Raw genomic sequence first — 21,116 nt, 5'->3', positions numbered from 1 at the left:
TTACCAAAAATTTGAAGTACGACATGCGCACTGTGTGTGGTGACATGCGCAGTGGCACTGCTGATGCCGATGGTGATGTCAGCTCTGCGTGGGGCGCAGCAAGGTAAAACCAGGGAGATTTTCAGCCTTTCCGCGAAGTTTCATCGCTAAAATGCCAGCGAAATCAAAGTTAAACACAAAACATGTGTAATGTAAATTCTAATGCGTTAAAATTTGAATTTTTGAATTTACAATTACTATTTTTGACAATAGCGGCCTTTGAAAGTCCATATCTCAAAAACTACTGAAGCAATTCACTTCAAATTTTCGGGATGTGCGGTTGGGACCTACCCAGAGGGTCTGGAAGCGAAAATGGGGTCAAAATCCAAAATTCGATTTTTGACCCTCTGAAAGGTGCCGGAAAGGTGTAGCGCCACCTTAACTGCTAAGCTAACGGTCGGTTTAACGGTTATAACCTATAAGCCACGGCAATCCTGCGGACTCTTTTTTAACCGTACATTTGACTATACTCATTCAAAAAATGTACCCTATTCAGTACAACGCACACATGTACATTCTCTTGCATGCTCACTTGTGAAATTAATGTAATGCTATAGTACTAGCAGATCTACCGGTCCGTAGTCGCACATGCACAGCTCACAGGCAGTGTGATCATGATTCATCATTATTATTATAATGGATCACCAAGCCCAGTGACCACTGACCAGAGCTAGAGGGCCGCAGAGGCAGGCAGGATGTCCTCCTGCTATGCCTGAGTCCTGGGATTACGGATGGTTTTTTTAGGAAATCACAGTCGTTCAGAATGATAATGATTGCTATGCGCTAGTACTAGTAGTAGTAGTACAGTGCTAAGAAATGACTGAATAATTATTGAATTATTTTAAAATTTTGTTCCTTTTCAAGGCTCTTGAAGTTGAGTTTCTTGTTCACGATCACCTACATGAATGGTTTGGCATGGATCGCGTTACAAGATCTCTGTGACTCTGTAGTGTAGGTTCCTACCAGTCTGCATTTTGCTCATCGCATGTGGGGATCGACAGACTGTTTCTGCGCGTCTGGACGCTTGTCGCTGTACTGGGCGTGCACGCGTCCACCTGGGTCCCTGAGCAAGTGCCGGAGCCGACGCACACGCCGGCCCGGCTGGTCCTGGCTTGAGCGAGTGGCAATCATTCAGCCTTTCCTCAGTCCTCAGGGCAGGCCACTTATGACTTACTTCATGACCCAGAACTAACCATTGCTGTGGGTGGAAAAATAATCCGTGATTGATTGTCGGACCTTGGACATAGCGTCCGTCTCGTGACAATGGAGCGCAACCTGCGTTCTTCTAGCGCGCTCGCGGGCATCCTGCTGCTGCTTTGCCGCTATTGTGGACTGGCGGCCGGGTCGTTCTCGCTAGGGATAGGCTCATTCAACGTGAAGAACTTCGACTCGGCCAAGTACGACATGTACAGCGATATCTATAGCGGGGTGAGTAGGAGCAGGGTGTCTGCCGTTACATGCACAGTCATACATGCACACGTTGATCCTAGACATGAAGCTCAAGACACTTAGTCATGAAATCAGTTACTTCCTAGTACAAGAACGATACACGCATCTTCACTGACTTGAGTGTGTGGAGGCTCCACTGCAGCTGGTTCATAATACGATACTGCTGAATAAAATGCGATGGAATGACTGAAGTATGCGCAGGGCCTCGGGCAGCCCTAGACCTGCGAACACTGGGCTTAGAAATGGTGCAAGGCGCACACTTGACTCCCGTGATGGTATTTCATTTAGCAGCACTGTACAAGACATGTATAGGTATGTTGGCAACCAGGGACTCGCTAATGTATAGTGTGTGTGTGCTGCTGATTGAAATCTGATGGCATGAGTAAAGTACACACCTGGAGCTGTGTAACTCTAGACCTGAGAACACTGGCATGTTCTCTAGTACATTACTCAACAGGGGCGTAGGAGGGGTTTTGGAAGTGGTACGACCGAAGTTCGGCTCGGGCGAAAGGCGTCACGGTTGGAGGGGGGTCGGGGGGACCTCCTCCGGGAAAATTTTGTAAAAAAGACACAAAATCCTGCGTTCTGGGCCTGGGCATGGGACTGTTCAGTGTGCAGTCGAGTCGAGTACGGAGTAGTCAGTATACGACTGCAGCGCAGATGCATGGCAGATCTACTAGTAGTAGTTCGAGTCTAGAAAAAGGTCAAAGTCTGATGCGCATATGCATCGATAAATCCTGATTTTTTTTATTACGATTTTGCACGTTCCGGACGGACCACACTTTTCGAAAAGTGGTACGGCCGTGGTCGTACCAGTCGTAGCGGGTGCTACGCCCCTGCTCAAAGCTGACTCATTCCATCGGATTTCATTAAACAGCATTGTACTTGGGTCAGGTCATAAATTCATAATGCAATGCATACAGATAATGAGCCACCGTCCGCCCACATCGTTTGTAAATTTTTCATCATTATACATTTTAGAGTCAAACACAACCCTTCTGATGAATTCTGTCGTGCACTTGTTTGTGATACGTACCACCTCACTGTTGCTGCTAGGCACTTCATCTGCCATCCAGGTATGGTGCTCGGCACGGTGTTGGCCTGGCAAATGCCAAACTTCCTGCGCTTGTTGTTGTTCTCAAGAGAATTGTGCATCCAGTTGTAAAGGGGACATTTCAAGGAATCCCCAAGGATAAAAACATGAAGGCAAAGGGTATTTTGACTATTTTCTACCGCCATGTCTCAGAATGTTCGGGTTGTGCTTGCAGCAGCAGCGGCTCCTTGTATGGAAATGAATGAAGGCCGAGAAGTAAAACAACTCAAGCGTTGTAGTCTTCTGGCAACTGAGCGCAGTGATTACTTCTCAAATCAGTACATGGTGATAATGTGACGAAGCACAGCGATATCAAATTAGATTGACTTATGTGAGAAGTAAAGGTATAAAAGGCTTCATCAGATTTACAACTGGCTTCATCTCTCTGTGTGCTACTTTGTTTCCCTCCGGCTAAGTCTTCTATTTCGCACAGAGCGTTATTTTGTTCTTCACAAAGCAAGGACAATGATGAAAACTCATAACAAAGTGCAACCTTGGCCAACAGGACTTGTCGGAGGAATATGAGTTCCCCTTTACCCGGCCTCACTCCCAAAGCCAACGCCTAAGTAGCTGGTTCCGCGGGCCTGCCGAGGCCTGGAAATAATTGTTGATGGGTTGCTGGTCCTTGAGACGTGTGAGGCCCTGATGCAGTTCCAGAAGACTAGGCGTACATAAGAAATTTGGATGTATCACATCTTGGGTGTTGGGTGTGCTGAGCACAGCTTCCAACTTGTAAGGGTTTATTTGTATGTTATAGAATCATTTCAGATAGGAGAAGATGAGTGTACTCCAGAGTCAAGACGACAATAAACCAAACCTCACAGAAAATAGAATTTGTTGGTCCAGCGGTCTGGCTTCCAATGCTAGCAACGTTATGCTTTCAAGCCCACCACCGAGCACTGTCATTCATAGCCTGGACTTCCCTCTGCTACAAGTATGTGTGCATTTTCCTTTCGAACACTCTCTCTCTCTCTCTCTCTCTCTTTCTCTCTCTCTCTCTCTCTCTCTCTCTCTCTCTCTCTCTCTCTCTCTCTCTCTCTCTCTCTCTCTCTCTCTCTCTCTCTCTCTCTCTCTGTCTCTCTCTCTCTCTGTCTCTCTCTCTCTCTCTCTCTCTCTCTCTCTCTCTCTCTTTCTCTCTCTGTCTCTCTGTCTGGGTCTCTCTCTCTCTCTCCCTCTCTCTGTCTCTCTCCCTCTCTCTCTCTCTCTCTCTCTCTCTCTCTCTCTCTCTCTCTCTCTCTCTCTCTCTCTCTCTCTCTCTCTCTCTCTCTCTCTCTCTCTCTCTCTCTCTCTCTCTCTCTCTCTCTCTCTCTCTCTCTATCTCTCTCTCTCTCTCTCTCATTTGTTGCATCAGATTGTTGGCTGGCAGAAAATCTTCCTCTTACAGGAGGTCCTAAACACGAGTATACCAGATGCCCTGGTCAACAGCCTCAATGCGTAAGTTCCTTTGTAGCTATATTAGTGCTGCCTGGTGCCGAAGTACAAAGGGGGGTTCAGAGACGTAGCCTAAACCAGTCGTTTTCTTTCCTATAGAATTGTCTACTGGTATCTAGCTGAGCCACCATGTATATATGAGTGTCCTGTACCCTGGATACTTCTAGTCTGTTTCATTTAGCAGCACTGTACAAGGCATGTATTGGTATGTTGCCCGGCAACCAGGGACTCGCTAATGTATAGTGTGCTGACGGACATTACTCATACTAGGTAATACTTATACTGAGATTACTGTTTGTGTGTTCACCTGACCCAGTGCATCCGGATCATATTGTAAATCGAGCATATTTTGTGTATGATAATGTGGGTGATGACCCTGAATCAAGTACTCTCCCTCTCTATACACTCACAGTGAAACTTCCCTTATACAACCGATCAGTAAACAATCCACTGACCAGTTTCACACATTTCCTCTACATTCATGTTGACCTGTATCATGTTCACAGCACATCGGAATTTATGCCATGTGTGCCGTCATTATTGTATCTGTCTTGGCGTGCGCACACATGTGTGTGATGGTGGTGGTGGTGATGGTGGTGGTGGTGGTGGTGGTGTGTGTGTGTGCGTGTGTGCATGTGTTTGAGTATCTGTGTGTTTGTACGTGTGTACGTGTGTGCATGTATTCCGTGAACAGGAGATCCCAGTATGCCAGTAACAAGCCATTTCGCTCCATCACCAGTGAGTTGCTTGGGCCTGACTCTGGAACACGGCAAGCGTATGCATTCATCTACCGGTGAGTATTGACTTAACATCACCATGTAGTCACCAATCAGTTCCTGCAGAGACAACCTGGACTGGGTACGGATGGATACTATTGTTATCCTTTTGACCTCTGCGACCTGTACATTGTCGGTGCACCTCTTTGTTGTTGTTGTGTGCACATGGAGTTTGGCTTCACGTGCGCTGCGCGTTGACTTGTACGTGATTGTTTGAACATTCACGTTGTCATTCTTGGAAGTGCTTATCGCTGAACTCTCTTCTCGCACGACGTCAGGAGCTGTTGCTCTGTTCGTGGGTGTTGGGAGCAGCGGAAGAGCTGATCATCTTGTTAACCTGACGGCACTCTATTTGCCAGTCTGTTTTACAAAATACGGTGAACAGCTCCTTGGTATGTTCAATACTACTGGTGATGTGTTGTGTGTTCTGCTTGCTCTGGTCCAATTAATAATTTTACTGTTACTGCTGCTGCTGCCACTGTTGTTCAGTGTTGCTGGTGTTGCTGCTCCTGCTGCTGGTGTTGCTGCTGCTGGTGTTGCTGGTGTTGCTGCTGCTGCCACTGCTTGTGCTGCTGCTAGTGTTGCTGCTGCTGCTAGTGTTCCTGCTGCTGCTTGTGTTGCTGCTGCTTGTGTTGCTGCTGGTGTTGCTGCTGCTGGTGTTGCTTCTGGTGTTGCTGGTGTGATAACTACTACTGTTGTTGTTATTTGTACCCGGATGATTACCATGCAGGGTTGACTTTGTAAAAGTCCAGCAGGTCTACCAGTACCCCATCCAGAACTACACCGTGTTTAGACGACCGCCATTCTCCGTGAAGTTCCAGTCGCCAGTTGGTGAGTAATCTAGCTGTAGTTTGTACATTGGTATCACTTGTAGCACTGAGTGATAGTCAGGGAGAATGTTACTGAAAGTACTCCTGGCTGGATGCGCAAGCCTCAACCTGTTGATAATTCATTCCTATTTTGGAATTTGTGGATTGTTTAAAAATAACTTGCTTCTCAAACATTTTTGACGATTCGCTTGAGACTCAGCTGGAGGCAGAGTTCTCCGCATCCATGGTATAGCGAATGTCACGCAACTAAATGACTCATTGAGGAATGTGTCAGTATGAGGTAGAGGTTGCACTCCTACAATCATACTAGGTATTTTTTGTGCAGGTCAGGTCTGTATTTGGTGTACTTGAGCGTGAAAGTAACTAGCACCCTTGCACATCATTGGCACATGTGTACGAGTGTATCCACGTGTAGGTGTGTATACCGTCAACTTTTCTCTTTATTTCTTATTTTCCGGCGTGATCGAAGTTTGTGGGTTCCAATCCCATTCTGGGCAACTCCCATTCTGGGCAACTCCCATCCTGGGCCACATCTTATCGCTGAAGTGATAAGATGCCTGGTGCCCCCCCCCCCCCCCCCCACACACACACAAAAGTCTCATGGTAAAGGTGTCGTGAGGGGGGGGGGGGGGGGGGGCTTACTCCTAGCCGACGATATGCCCTTCCGATACATCTCCCATGTACGTGCGACGTACATCACACACAGAGGACAGATTTTGTTGTCTTCCTTCAAGGGTCTCAGGAAGAAGGCATATCGCTGGCTTATAGTTAGCCCCTCGACGATAATTGGCGCCCAACAAGAAGGTCTTCTATTGGCTAACGCCCTTCCGAATATTCAAATGAAACCTTGGGCAAACTCTCCATCTTCGTGCCAAATATTGTTTGAAGTTTTCAAAATGGCAACAAATACTGTATCCACATACCGCCTATTCTTAGGGTGCATGTAGCACCCTTTATTCAATCCAAGGTGTTTCATACCATCTATAGGGCTTGTACTCCATCATCCCAAAGTCGTAACTATGAGAATGTGATTAATTAACAAAGATATTCCATCTCTAACCAACATTGCCCGATTTAGCTACAAAAAAGCAACATTGCATGGCTATTCAAATTTCCTGAAGAGCGGGAGGCCCAGTAGGCAATATACAACTACAATTTCAGATCCCTTCAATGTTTGTGCTCTGCTTACCGACAAAAATCGATCCATATGCCCAACTTCAAAATTTCAACCTAACTGTCCCGAACCTGGAACTCGTGGCCTGGCATGGGGGAAACATGGATGCAGCGACTCGGGCCTCGGTTTGGTATTTTACTGGTATTATGTGAATATGGGACCTGTTTTAGTACTGTTTTTTAGAAGTACAGAGAACTGTACTGTACTGAGAACATGAAGACACAAGGCTGCACTGCATTGAGCTTACCCCAGTGCATCATTGATGTCACTTGACAGCACTCCTGTCCATTAGCTGACATCTTTCCAAGTGAAGGTGACAGCCGGCAAGAAGTGTCCACACAGCAGCAGCATGGAAAGCAGAAGTTGCACGGGGCGTAGCACTAGTTGTGCTATGTGTACACATGCCCTACCTTCTGCAACAAGTCTTTCGGAATTTTTCCAGTTAGCTCATCGAAGAGGAAACAGAAATCGTCTTGTACCTGGTAGAGTTAGTTGTGAGTGATGTCTTCTGAACGCGGGTGCTGTGTGTCCTGTGGCAGTACAGGCAGACGTTTAAAGTTAGTGTCTTGCTTGCACTCAGTCTGTGTAGCATGTTTAGAGGAGAGCATTCACCATGATGGCTGCATCAAGTGCCCAAAATGCTGTAGCAAGACACCCATACCATCAGTAGCCTCACCTTTGATCCACTTGCCTGATAGCTATCCAAAGCAGCATGGAGATGAGACGGGAGCATTAGCTACCAATGTACAGGTGATGTGTGATGATTGTGCTGATGATGAACATGCTACAGCTAGGTGTGACGACTGTGGAGCAAATCTTTGTCAAATCCATGCTCCTGCCCACCCTCGCAATAGAGCTACTCGTAATCACAAAGTTGCACCTCTGTCTATTAGCAAGGAGGAGACTGCTACGGAGCGGGGTTCTATTCAGCACTATTGTGCTGTTCATCCCAGGCAGGTGTTGAGCAGATACTGTGTTCAGTGTAATCAACTGGCATGTCAGAAATGCATGGACACTGGAGCTCACAGTGACACTGACACTGAACACCAAGTGTTGTCCATTGAAGCAGCAGCACAGAAAATGTGTGAAACTGTGGAGGGCAACATCAGCAGTTGTATATCTAATAGTGAGGGTGTGATCTCTTCAGCTCTTGGAAAAGTGCACGCTGAGATTAGTACTGTAAATGATGATGCAGAGTTTGCCTCAAAGGAGATCACAGAGCAATTCAATTTGCTGAAGAAGGTATTGGAAGCCAGGGAGAAGACACTGCTGGATGAGGTGGATCGACAGAAGAACGGCAAACTTGTGCAGCTTGAAGCTCAGGTGTGTCGGTTACAGGATAGTCTGTTCCACGGTCAAGCTGTTTCGACAATATTCAAGTCCTGCTCTGACCAGACAGATTTCCTCAAGATTGCACATTGGCTGAACAGTGCTATTGATCAAAGAAAGAATGTGGCCGAGAAGGATGCAGAACCGTGTGTCCACAGTCACATCAGCTACGTCGGTATCAATGCAAAGAATGTTACCAAGGAGATTGAAGAAATCGGCAAGGTGGTCGACTTCACCCAGTTCTCGGATGCATTGACCGTTTCTGCACAAGATACACGTGTGAATGCGAATATGCGGATTGTGTTGAAGGGTGCCACACTGCCAGTACCATTGGAAGAGTGTGCTGATCGCCTTCGATTCAATATTTCCGTCCATGATTGCAGTCATGCAGAATTGCCTGTAGCAGAACTGCAGCAGGTCTCATCAGATTGTCTAGAGTCAAAGTGTGAGCAGCAGCTGACTGAAGAGACTGATCAGTTGACGGTGTCGGTGCAGTACGGAGAGCGACACGTGCAGGGCAGTCCCATGCAAGTTAGAGTAACCGACCCTGCACCGCCGGTGTTTGATCAGAGCCGCTGTCATGAAGATTTCACCATCAGCAATGCCGGCCGCACTGTAAGAAAAGTGAGGTCCAAGCATGGATCAGTGTGCACATCATCTATCCCTACTAACCATGGTACCAGCAGCATCAGGCTAAGGATAGACAAAACTGACAACGGCTGGATGTATATCTGCGCTTGTTCCGCCACTGTACCACGACTAGATACTGTACACAGTGTTAAGACGGAGGTATTTGGCTGGCATGGTTATGATGTGCGAACCGAGTGCAATGGTGGTCAACTTGGACAGAAATGGGTAGCAGGTGATATCATCTCTCTGGAGCTCGACCATGACAATCAAACGCTAACCGGTCATCACGAGCGCACTGGCAGCAGGGAGGTACTTCACGGCATCACCGGTACATGCTGCTGGTATGTAAACATGTACTATAAAGATGATCAAGTGACGATACTGTAGATCAAGTGACGATACTGTAGATCAAGTGACGATACTGTAGATCAAGTGACGATACTGTAGATCAAGTGACGATACTGTAGATCAAGTGACGATACTGTAGATCAAGTGACGATACTGTAGATCAAGTGACGATACTGTAGATCAAGTGACGATACTGTAGATCAAGTGACGATACTGTAGATCAAGTAACGATACTGTAGATCATAGGTGTTAACGCCGTCAAGAACCTACTACAGTACTGTCTGTCTGTGAAGAACTGAGGGGTCAGCCTCGTAGCCTAGACTGTTCTTATTTTCATGTACTAGCATCTATGCACAGTTGAGTCACCGTGTGTACATTGGTATGCTGTGATTGGTGACATTCTCGGCTGTTTCTTCTCCGGTGCTCTGTTCTTCGGCACCCGGCACTAGTGTAGTATTGCATCAGTAACCGTGATGTGAACTTAGAACATTCTGTAAATCAATTTGGCACAAGCCGGATTTGCATTGTTATCGCTGATCACATATATTTGTAGCTTGTCTTCTTCTGTCCCTGAATTTCAGCAATTTTCCCTGAAAACCAAACACATCTAGATCCGCGTATTTACATCTAGATTCATTCCAGTTCCTGCTTCGCTCGGCATGAGCTAGCACTGATCGTGATAGCCAGAATGTAACATATACTGATAGCCAGTGTGTTATAGTAAACATGATAACTGCACGGTGTGTAGCCTATTATTATGAATGTTCTGGTTTTGTACTGCTTGCACAAACTGTCGGAACCGCCGGCAGAACCGATATGCTGAACTCATGGTTCAAAACTTATTGTGGCATTTGAATGTTGTTTCAGGTGTTTGTTTGTACTACTTCACTGAACTATAAGTAGCTTTGCCGCATCAGCTTTTCTCTAGTGTTCTCAATTCCTGTTTTCTTTCTTCGTCATTCACTGTTGCTGGACTTTCTGTTTTTTTCTTTTTTTTAAAGTGACCCATGTGCATTTTGTATTTCCAGAACAGAACAAGTTTGCACTATGTAAATGTACATAATTATGTATATTGACCTTCGACCAGCCATTGCGCTTTTACTGTACTTCGTCAATATCTCCTCGGCAATCTCTTTGTCCTCTACGGATTTGAGAGCATCGTCCTGCGAGACCATTCAGGCAAGCCGTACTTGACACGACATGCAGTTTAAATTCTGTATTCTCTATGAAGAACGACACGTTTTGAACTGAACCATGGCCTTGTAGATGCAACTGTTTTAATATTTTGAAGTACGCGTTTTTTCTGTACATCATGTTAATGTGCTGTTGATGCATGCGCGTGTTGCTGTTGTGCGGAGAGCCAGTCTTCGTCTTGGGTTTTTATAATGACTTGCATAGTCCCCGGTCCTCTGTCATTACGCTCCTTAAAGGTTTGTATTCAGGCATCTAATAACTAGAGACACACGTGGTGAAAGCATTTTTCCCCGATAGTCTGGCTGGGTTTGATGAAATGTGTGCTCTGGTAATGTAGCACACCTGTACGCATACTGTCCAGCAACTCTGGGCGAAATGACACCAGCTGCAGAGTGTCAACCACCCCACAGTTCTAAGACGGCAAAGTGATGTACTAATAGACCACAGAAATTGGAGACCCATTCCAGTTGAACATCACTAGCATAGAGTGTTGATACAGTATTGCAGTCCCTTCCGACGGCTGTTTCGCTCCAACAGACCTCATTAGTGGAGGTTCGGGTGTATGAATGACTCACGTATGCGGGGCCAAACTGGTTCAATTGCGGATTTTCTGCATAGAAGTGTTGCATGCCCTGGGAAACTGAGGTGACGGAATCTCCCATGGAGGGGATAATGCAAGCGCGTGTTCCTAATTTCTATTCTTTAAAAATGGGGGACCACTTCCTGTCTCAATAGACCACCTGGCCTAAGACATCAACTTTCTTTGGTTAAAATGATTTAAACAAGCCTCTCATATCATGTACCATACCATGTGCACATCCTGACCTGTGCAGAAAGACTTAGTGTCTTTTAAATACTGGTTTTCTGTGCACCTGGAATGGTTGCTACAAAGACAGATTTGATGCAGGAAGAAAATGTGCTAACCCTGGATGCAGCGTTTCGTGTTCAGTTGTCGCTGTCTGCTTTGCTTTGCTAACCCTGGATGCAAACCTGAGTGTGTGTCGCTGTCTGCTTTCCTGTGCTCGCATCTCTGCAGTGGGTAGCTTCATCTGTACTGGTATGCATACATCGCGGCCCGCCATTCGTGAACTACAGGCGCTGGACGGCGCGGTGCAGCACATCCAGCACGTCATGGGCAGCCACGACATCCTGATCATGGGAGATCTGCGGAATGTCGGCTGTGGCTCCGTGCGCCCGGCCGAATGGTGAGCAATTGGCCGTTGTGTGTTTGAAAATACAATAGAGCCAGAGCACGTGAAAAGGGATGTTATCCCAATTTTGTGCATTTTGAGTTATCAGCAGATTCGTGTAGCCAGAAGCTGTACGAATGACATGAAAAACCCGAATGAAAATCCATCCACAGAATACATTGTAGCAAAGGTATAGCTGAAATGTACTCATGTCCATACACTTAGATGCAACCGCATGAACATGTTTGGTTCCTTTGTCTTTTTCGCATTTTTAACACGCTGCAGTTACTTCTTCGAGCAGAAGCAAGCGAAGGAGTAAAATGGGTTACGTCATGATTTTCTCTGCCACTCCACAAGTCCTCCGTTTGACAAAACCATGCACTTGGAGCGAGTTTTTGGTAGTCCAAGAGTGCTCAATACGCTAGGCCTACAATACACCTGGGTGTAAAGCCTTTTGCACGAAGATGGAAGGACTCATGAAGCTGCATTGCTTTTAAAAACTCACACAGAAGCGATCATCTGGCAGCACAATCGTGTCCAATGTCTAGGCTTGCATGACCTGCGGATGCTGTAGTTTTCTGCCTGGGCACAGTTATTGCTGTGATTGTGATGTAAAATGCTGTGATGCATTGAGACTGCATGCTGCATGACTGTATAGACGGTGCCTGTTCCAAATATTGGAGCTCACGCTTTTTGCCGACTGACTTGAAGCTTCACTGCCAAGCAACTGCCGTCTTGTGCACCGTGTTTTCCGGAGTATAAGCCTCACGCAGATATTTGTCACAAAGTACAAATATCTACCCTGTCTATCACAGTGTTTATTTGACCATCGTAGTATAAGCAGTGCTGACTTTCTGGGTGGATTACTGGTGTTTGAAAGTGTGGCTTTTGCTCCGGAACATAAGGTATCAATGCAATCAGTGCTGTGCATCATTGTGTACACTGCTGCAGGTCCACCATAAGCATTGGTACCAGCTCCCAGTACAGGTGGTATGTTAGTAGCACGGTGGATACTTCACTGTCCGGTGGATGCTCGGATGACAGGTGAGCAAGCTAGCGGCAATCAGCACCATGACCAGGGGACACTTGGTGTTCAATTAGCTCATTTCGTCACAGCCTCCAACTCATTGCCGGGATGGATTTCAGGAAACTGAGGTTGCCACTTGAATCGATGGAAAATGCCGGGGCGATAACATGTATTCAGCAAACCGACAAGGCATTAATAGTGGAACCTCTCTTACCCAGACACCTCCCATATCCACACGTCCCTTATCCCAATACCTGCCGTATCCGGCCACCTTCTCTACTTCACTCTTAAGCACTTCACCGCACACAATGTAACAACCCAGCTGCTACCGTGTCACGATGTATGTGGGTTATAAAGTAAGAGAAGGATAGATTTCAGAAAACCTGCTTCAACACGCTTCCTCTCCTTGCTGCTACTGTTATACTAAATTAGTGTGGCCGTGTAGTCAGCACATTGAGTTGAGGGATCCTGCAACGTAGGTAGAGCTAGAACTCTCACTTCTCTGTGCTTTTTGAAATTGTTTTCTGTTCCACAGGTTCATAGCCTCCGCGGCATTGTCTCTTCGAATTCCCGAATCATCCGTGGAAGTGTACCACTATCAGGACTTCTACAAGCTCACCCTGGAAGAAGTGAGTGGACCCTGCTCAGTGCCTTTGCCTAGAATTTATTTTAGAAGAATTTGCCGACATCACAGTGCCACTTCATGTGCTGGCAAATACTACAGCTTCCCTAAGTCTGCCTGCTTCAACAGTACTAGCAAGTGTGCACTGTGCCTGGTGATGGCATCGGTGGAAAATGCTGGATAAGAAAACAGGATTCACCTGGCTAAGTGATTCTGTATAGAAACACATACTCTGATGGAGTGGAAAGACATGCGTATGTTGTCTAGTATACCGGAAATCATGGGTAAATAATACAACATGCAAATGTATTGTGTACCCTGCTGTGTATTCGTAACAGTGTTTCATGCATCTTGATCTTTGTTACAGCTGCAGTGGTGTGAGTACTGTGTGTCTGAATCGTGTGAACGCTGTGTGTTTGCTGCTTTGTCTCTTACAGGCAGTGGTGTGAGTGATGTGTGTCTGATTACTGTGTTTGCTGCTTTGTCTCTTACAGACAGTGAAGATCAGTACCCACTACCCTATACAACTGGAGATCATTCAGCCTGAGCCAAGTGAGGATGCATTCGCTCTCGGCTTACACTGTATTGCTGCTCAGGGCTTTACTGTTGAACCCGGCAGTGTGCGGTGACGTATAGTTTATAGAATTGAACACCCTACAACAGCCACATGGGGATGGTTGTGTGGGGTGTTGTACAGCGCAGGCCTTACCCCAGTGTACATAAATGCAGTACCCCATGCACTCCATACCTGGACAATACATAATGGGCCGCATATTCCACCATCGTTTGTCAGACGACTCTACCCACTGGACAGCAGCATGCTCAGTGTCATGCACCTCCAGTAAAACCTGGTTTAAGCGACCATCCCACGGTGCAAGGAAAAACGTTAGCCAGGTGGTCTTTAGAAGCAGATCCCATACATTCGCGGCATGTCGGAACGTGTATACACACTGTGTTCATGACAATGTACTTTCATGTACTCATATTGACAGGTGTGAAGCATAGAACACTTGTGTGCAGGCAGAGCACCCAGCAGTTTCACACCTCACTCAAGTGAATGCAGCGTGTTCTGCACGGTCACTAATGACTTGTCACTTCTGTTGATTGCATGCACTCGCTTCTGAGCACGCTTCAACCCTGTTGCAGTGAAGCCTATCAGCAAGAATAGCACTTTGGTTACTACCGTACTGGCAATATATGTTGCCGCAGTGAGGCCATGAAGCGTTACATTGGCACATGTTTGCCGCACGCAGGGCGTTACATGCAAAGTCGCACAGGAGCCGTTACACAGGTTTCTATATTGCCGCAGTCCTTTTTTTGCTATTGCCGCATCACTTTTTGCTATTGCCGCATCATTTTTTTGCTTTTGCCGCATCATTTTTTCTTTTCATCCACATTGAAGGCACAGAAATTCAGTTGCTATCCAACTGTTACAAACCCGACGGCAAAGGGCGACAACGATATCAATAGAAGACTGTATATTTTAACTATCAGAGTGATCTGTTCACAAAAAGATCATCAAAAGGAAAGTGACATAGGGGAAGAGCGAGTGTCAGGACTTCCTGCTGCGTCCAGTTTTGAACTTTTCACCACGCGGTACACGTGCTTTCACAGTTTTCAGCCTTTTTTTGCAGTGCAAACTGCAATGAAAAGATCGCCGCACCCCGCCGGACGCGCGTTACGAACTCAACGAAAGTTTGTCGCACTAGCCTGGTCGCGCGTTACGCCGCACCCCCCTGCGTTACGCGTTACGCGGCAACATATATTGCCAGTACGGTAGTAGTTTGATCGCTATATGCAGGTCAGATATGGCACTTGGTACACTAAAAGTCGGTGTTCCAAGTGCTGGTCGCGCAAGGCAGGTGGCCGCTGTACCCGGGTGCAGTTTCTGTGTAGAACAACTGTCTATGCATGGAAAAACAGTCCTTAAAATCATGTTGTCGCTAAAACTAGTATAGGTCGCTTACACCAGGCTTTACTGTAGTTCCTCAGCATGCTGGTCCTTTACTCTATGGTGGTGTTGCACATCTATAACACGACCATACAGGGTGGCCATGTTGGTTCTAACCTCCACTCGACCCCTGCATATATGGGTATGAGTCACACAATGCCCGCCCTGTTGGTTCCAACTCCACTCAACCCCTGCATATTCTGGGTCACATGATGTCGGCCATGTTGGTTCCAACTACACTCGACCCCTGCATATTCTGGGTCACATGATGTCAGCCATGTTGGTTCCACTGTCCACATGAGAGTTATCACTGTGCTCTCTTCTTGAAATCAGTCATGGTTGGCTAGGTAACCGAAGGAGCACAGATACATGTCCTGCACTGCTCGAAAATTATTTCACTGTTTCAAAATGTTCCTGCCAGTATTTTTGTGGCTTTGAGTCCTGCTTTTTTCACTGCTACACACACACTAAACACAATCCATAAATCAAGGAAAACTGCCATATCAATCTCGTTTCGACTGTCACTACTGTGTTTGCTTGGGCATGGTATAAACTTCATGCATGTGTAATCCACTATAAACATGATATTCTTCTTTTGCTAAGACACATTCTAACAGGGGATGTTATGTTGAATTTTCCATTTTTCTTATTTTCAGGTGAAAGCAGACCAGTTCAGGTAAGATGGCATCGATATCATGCATTGGATGTATCCTGCAGTCACAGTGTTGTGTGTGGTTCAAGTATGATGACATCACCATCACCATACATTGTATCTGTCCTGCAGTGTTCTAGTGCAGGGCATTGAGCATGATGACATCATCAACATGATACATTGCATGTGTCCTGTAGACCTGGACTCTGTGGATCGTATAGTACTAGTATAATACATAACGTTTTGTGCGTTGGCATTATTCTGCATCTGGGTATGTACACAGAGTACTGAACTGCTGTTGATGATGTACACTCATTGTGCATGACAGGAGTTTGATCATTTCCCTTTTCAAGTTTAGACTGATGACTGCCGTATTCCGCAGCTAGAGTGCTCCTCTGAGTTTGAGTCTGCTCTCCCCTCACTGTGCTGGTGTGACTGTGCTGGTGTGACTGTGCTGTGCCATAGAGTACGATCAGTGAAGCTGCTCTGCTCAAGCTGTATGGCTACGGAGGTAAGTGAAGTGTGGTGTACAGCGACATAGTACAACACCAACAACATGTACACACACAAAACATGTACACAACACAAAACAACATAACACACACAACACAACATAACACACACAACACAACACAACATAACACACACACACACACACATACCACACACACACACACACACACCCACACACACACACACACACACACAACACAACACACAGATACACACACACACAGACACACACAGACACACACCTTTGACCTTTGACGCCCATCGCCGGAGGCGATGATAGCGATGCCACAGCAGAAGCTATAGCAACTTTAAAAAAATAAAAAAATAAAAAAACTTGTGCTGGGATTGCACCATTCAACAGCTTGCAAGGCTGAAGAATTGACCGCCACAATTCAGCCTGGTCTACACCACACAGCTATGAAGTGGCTTTTTCTGGCCAGTGAATCCCTACTTTTTGGTCTTTTTATTTTTTTATTTTTTTCCCGTGTAAACATCACACCACATACTCCAGCATGCACTGGCTGTTGGTAACCACCCAGGAGGATGAAAGAAAAGTCAGGGAGAGTCTGAGAAAGAGAAGAAAGACGTGTGTGACCATAATTCGATTCGCAACACACACACACACACACACACACACACACACACACAAACCTACACCCCCCCCCCCCCCCTACACACACACACACTGACTCACGCGCTCAGGTGTATGCATGCGTAACTCCTCAATGAAATGTAATACGTGTGTTTTATCTTGTCAGTTGTCATGCAATCACTGCCAGTTCCACCAGCACTTTGAGCACTTCTCCCATTGATTTCTAACACAGGAGGTTGAATTCTGTTTTCAAAACGTGTTCTGTTTAGCTGCACTCGGTTGTGGGTACATCACAACCACCCTGCAAGGTGCTCTGACGGATGGAAGCGGCCTTGATGAGAACTACCGAAATGACCTCGACTGCGTCTGGGTGATACTCGCACCGCTCAATCACAGCATTTCTCTGAGAGTAACCTACACGGTATGTTGTGCTTTGCAAGTAGATTACCCCCCCCCCCCCCTCCCTTCCACGATCCCAACCCAACCCATTGTGTTGCACCTGCTTACCTTTTCTGCTCTTTCATTCCATGACTCTCCTCATGGTGGTGTCTTGTGGTGTACTGGCAGTGCACTGATGATGTCATGGTGGTGTACTGATGATGTCATGATGGTATACTGATGATGTCATGGTAGTGTACTGATGATGTAATGGTGGTGTAGCGGTTTTTGTCACGGTGACGTCATTGTGATGGCATTCGGGTACACACATAGCCTAAAGGTACAACTGGAAGTTACCTTGGAAAGTCTTTTTCAGTACTTGTAGAAGCTTCAGTTTTTTCCAGTGTCGAAAAAAAATCAAAGCCAGGGAAGGATTGGTAAGCATTCATGCAGCCATTGTAACACTTTAATCATCAGCCTTCGTTGCATGCATGCAAGGGCAGAGGCAGGGGCAGGTACAACCCAAAGTACCCACCCTACGCCATTAGAGTTTAGTATTAGTAGTGACACATATACTTGTATACCTGCAGTGCTGCTCAATTGGGGACTGGCGGATAATGCTCGGCGAAAGAAACAATGCTGCTTTTAGATCGGCTCAAAATTCTGCTCGAAGGACATGGGGGTTCTGCTGACTTTTCTGCTCAAAAAGTGCTCATCCGGATGCATATAATTCTACATGTTATAGTATAAAAAATTGAGGAACTGCCATCATCAATGGGTAGTACATCGTGTGCTGCTGAAGCAGACATTGCACTTTGACCTCTGTACTGAAGTATAGCACGAAGTCAAGCGCCAGCGCCTGCCACTTGTACTGTGGCTTGCGGACTGGATGATGTAGCGCTGTGTCTCGGCCTCGAAACGCAGCGCCCTCTGCCAAGCACAAGCGAGCGCTTGAAATGCAGTGCTAAACAAGTACCCAGGATTGCTGAGAAGTGAGAGCAAGGGAAAGCCTTGAAGTAACTAGTTAGTTAGGAGTCTTAGAACTCGGGATAGATATTCTGCTTTTTCAAGCATTAGTTCTGTTAAATTCTGCTCTCTCTCGTCTGTGATGCCGTTTCAGCCGAATTTTCTGCCGGCATTATCCGCTAGTCTCAAGATCGCGTGAGTCAAGTATGGCCTTGTTCCATTTCGCAGCCCTGTGTTCGTAGGTCTAGGGCTGCGCAACGCCCGGCGCATACTTGATTGACTCGACTGGATTTCATTGAGCAGCACAGTGGTTATGATGATACTGTACTCTACATGTAGCTACCAGTTTTGACTGAATCACAACAGCCAAGTCTTTTACTCTACTACCCCTTGCACTTTGCCTTGCAGTTTGAAAACTTCTACGAAGATCGGCTTGATATCCGTGATGGCTACACGCTCACGTCACGGCTCATTGCACGGCTGCAGAACAAGGGAAATCGAACAGTCACCACCACTGGAAACTCACTGCTGCTCAACTTCCGCACGGACAGCACCGGAACGGGACCCGGATTTGTCGCCACATTCACAAGTGAGGATGAAGCCGATTTGCTGTAAATTTGTTCTGTGATACGGAATTTTGGCCTCATTATCCACTCCCCCCCCCCCCCTCCCCCTTCCCCCCCCCCCCCCCCCACCGCCACACACACATCGAACCTGACCTCCTCCCCCCACCCCCTCCCCTCCCCCTCCCCTTTCTCTTTTACCACTCTCGCTTGTCTTCTCCATTCGCTCCCAATAGTTCACTTTAGAATCGCTGTTCAACGTTTGAAATTTACGGTATGCAAAGCGGGAGTTACTAACACCAAGATCCCAGGTCGATGGTGTTATTGGTTGTCTCACCAGCATGGGTTTCATTGTGTCACCCCTACCCTCCCTGTTGGTCTACTGTTGTTGTTTACCCTTTGCCCACCAGTAAGGTGTGTGTCTTCCTCCACGGGTACCGAAATGCGATTCACTTACCAATCACTCCTTGAGTATGAGTGTGGGGCCACTGAATGGGTATGGTGGATTGCAAAGTGTAATGGAATTATCCGTCTGTTCTTCTGCTTGCGTCCAGCTTCACCACAGTGTGACTATACGCTAACGGACAGAGAAGGCAACTTCTCCAGCCCGCTTAACAGCTATACTGGGCACTACCCTAATAACTTGCGCTGCACGTGGAACATACGCGTACCGCTCGGCATGGTCATCAAGCTCAGCTTCTCGAATTTCCAGGTACGTGATCAAAGTCACGGTTAGGTTAGGTGGGATCTTTAGTAGATGTTTGGTTCAAGTCTTCAAGATAAAGTGGCACTAGTCCAAGCCAGTCAACTGACAGCAGCTAGTCAGCTAGACCGGTGTGGACTGGTTCCATGACGCTTGTCCAATTATCATATTTTGGATGGTACTTTAATAGTCGGCGGTGGGGGGGGGGGGGGGGTGATGGGACACTGGGCCTTCACTGGTTGGCAGTAGAATGTTTCCATGTCACACACTAAGAGTGTAACGACAAAGCCAACACCTTTGTTAATCATGTATTCCTGGAATGACAACTACACCATGGCTTAGTGACAGCGCTTCAGTAGCCTGTAGCAAAGGTCCGGGTTAGAGTTCTGGTGGTGGCACTCATTTTTTCTTTAAAGTATTACCATACAGCGAAACCTGTCAAAGGCGACTACTCAAGTGACCGTCAATATAGGATCCCTGTGTACAGGTGGTCTTGTCCAGTGCCATTTGGCATGGAAATAACATCCTGATTGTAGTGGTGCTCTGGGACAGGCGATCGCCCTTATCAGAGTGGTTGCGGACACAGTTTTAACTGTGATTGAATGCTGCAACACAGAGTGTGTCACTCCATATCAACCGGCTCTCTAGCTTGTTGGCGAGTGGAAGTGGAACTTCACCATGCCTTGTTAGTCCAGCCATAGAGGTGTGGCAAGGTAGCCTGTAACACGCTGAGCATTAGTTTCGTCTAGTACACTTCTAAGTGTAACTTATTGAGTTAGAAGTGTCAAACCCGGTCGGGAGTGTTCCGGTTAGTCTCGCCCTTGGCTGTGTCGTCTCTAACCCTCGGGACGTTTTGTGACAAGGGTAGTCACGGCTGGCATAACGCAACTTCACCCAGTCCTAACCCAACACACACATAACCAACTGATCTCGTCAGAGCAGAGAATATGTTTACTGTTTGGGAGAAGAGCACCGAAAGAATCTCTCGCTAAAAGCAGCAGCATGCTATGATATAACACATCGTAGAAAACAGCAAGCAGCGGCAGTAGCGATAGTACTTGCTAAACATGCAGCTAAACGGCTACTTTGTCCGCTGCGCGGAACGGCGATCGGACACACACACGCACACACATACACGCACAGGTCTGCGTGATCTAGAAGCGGCTGTCATCATACGATACGCAAAGTGTGAAAGAGTATTAGAACGGGGCAAGCCTAGACCCGGCGTCTGGACCGCAACATGTACTTGATTAAAAGCATAGCCAGTCAATGGTCAAGCAGGTGCAATCACGCACATCCACACCTAGCGTACTACTACTATAAAGCGAATTCATAACTACAGGTATTGCACTTTCTACTGCAAATGCACAGTCGTGCGCTTCATCTATTGACAGCAGCCAAACCTATCATTTTACAGTCTCACTGGGTAGGTGACCTCGCCGGCACATACCGTATAGTATATTGTACAATAACTGTTCCAACTACGGTCCGGAAGACACAATGTGTCCACGTTCTACGCACAGTAGCTATCAGCAGTAAGTTAAAAGTTACAAGCCCTCACTCTCTGGCTATGGCAGAAGTATATGCCTGTCTTGTCGAGTCCGTAGCAAAACTGTAGGGAATGCAAGCAGAAGTTGATGCAGGAATGTTGCTCTGATTACATCCG

At 46.7% G+C, this 21,116-nt stretch overlaps 1 protein-coding gene across 2 annotated transcripts in view; it reads left to right on the top strand.

The window, feature by feature from the left end:
• Positions 1-915: 915 nt before the first annotated feature.
• Positions 916-21,116, top strand: part of LOC135818131 (uncharacterized) — an 82,949-nt gene continuing 62,748 nt past the window's right edge. The window contains exons 1-13 of one of the 2 annotated variants that reach the window (XM_065331461.1): positions 916-1,467; positions 3,933-4,015; positions 4,707-4,805; positions 5,519-5,619; positions 11,330-11,498; positions 12,435-12,527; positions 13,046-13,139; positions 13,627-13,684; positions 15,740-15,759; positions 16,201-16,246; positions 17,110-17,261; positions 18,593-18,773; positions 19,302-19,459. In XM_065331461.1, the coding sequence (XP_065187533.1) occupies positions 1,303-1,467; positions 3,933-4,015; positions 4,707-4,805; positions 5,519-5,619; positions 11,330-11,498; positions 12,435-12,527; positions 13,046-13,139; positions 13,627-13,684; positions 15,740-15,759; positions 16,201-16,246; positions 17,110-17,261; positions 18,593-18,773; positions 19,302-19,459 (1,419 nt within the window). In that variant the 5' untranslated portion in view covers positions 916-1,302. The remainder of the gene's footprint in view (positions 1,468-3,932; positions 4,016-4,706; positions 4,806-5,518; positions 5,620-11,329; positions 11,499-12,434; positions 12,528-13,045; positions 13,140-13,626; positions 13,685-15,739; positions 15,760-16,200; positions 16,247-17,109; positions 17,262-18,592; positions 18,774-19,301; positions 19,460-21,116) is intronic. The other variant, XM_065331462.1, reaches the window with a different exon arrangement.

This window comes from Sycon ciliatum, chromosome 5 (assembly GCF_964019385.1).
Source record: "Sycon ciliatum chromosome 5, ocSycCili1.1, whole genome shotgun sequence".
Lineage (NCBI taxonomy): Eukaryota > Metazoa > Porifera > Calcarea > Leucosolenida > Sycettidae > Sycon > Sycon ciliatum.
This window is presented reverse-complemented; position numbering and strand designations above follow the sequence as displayed.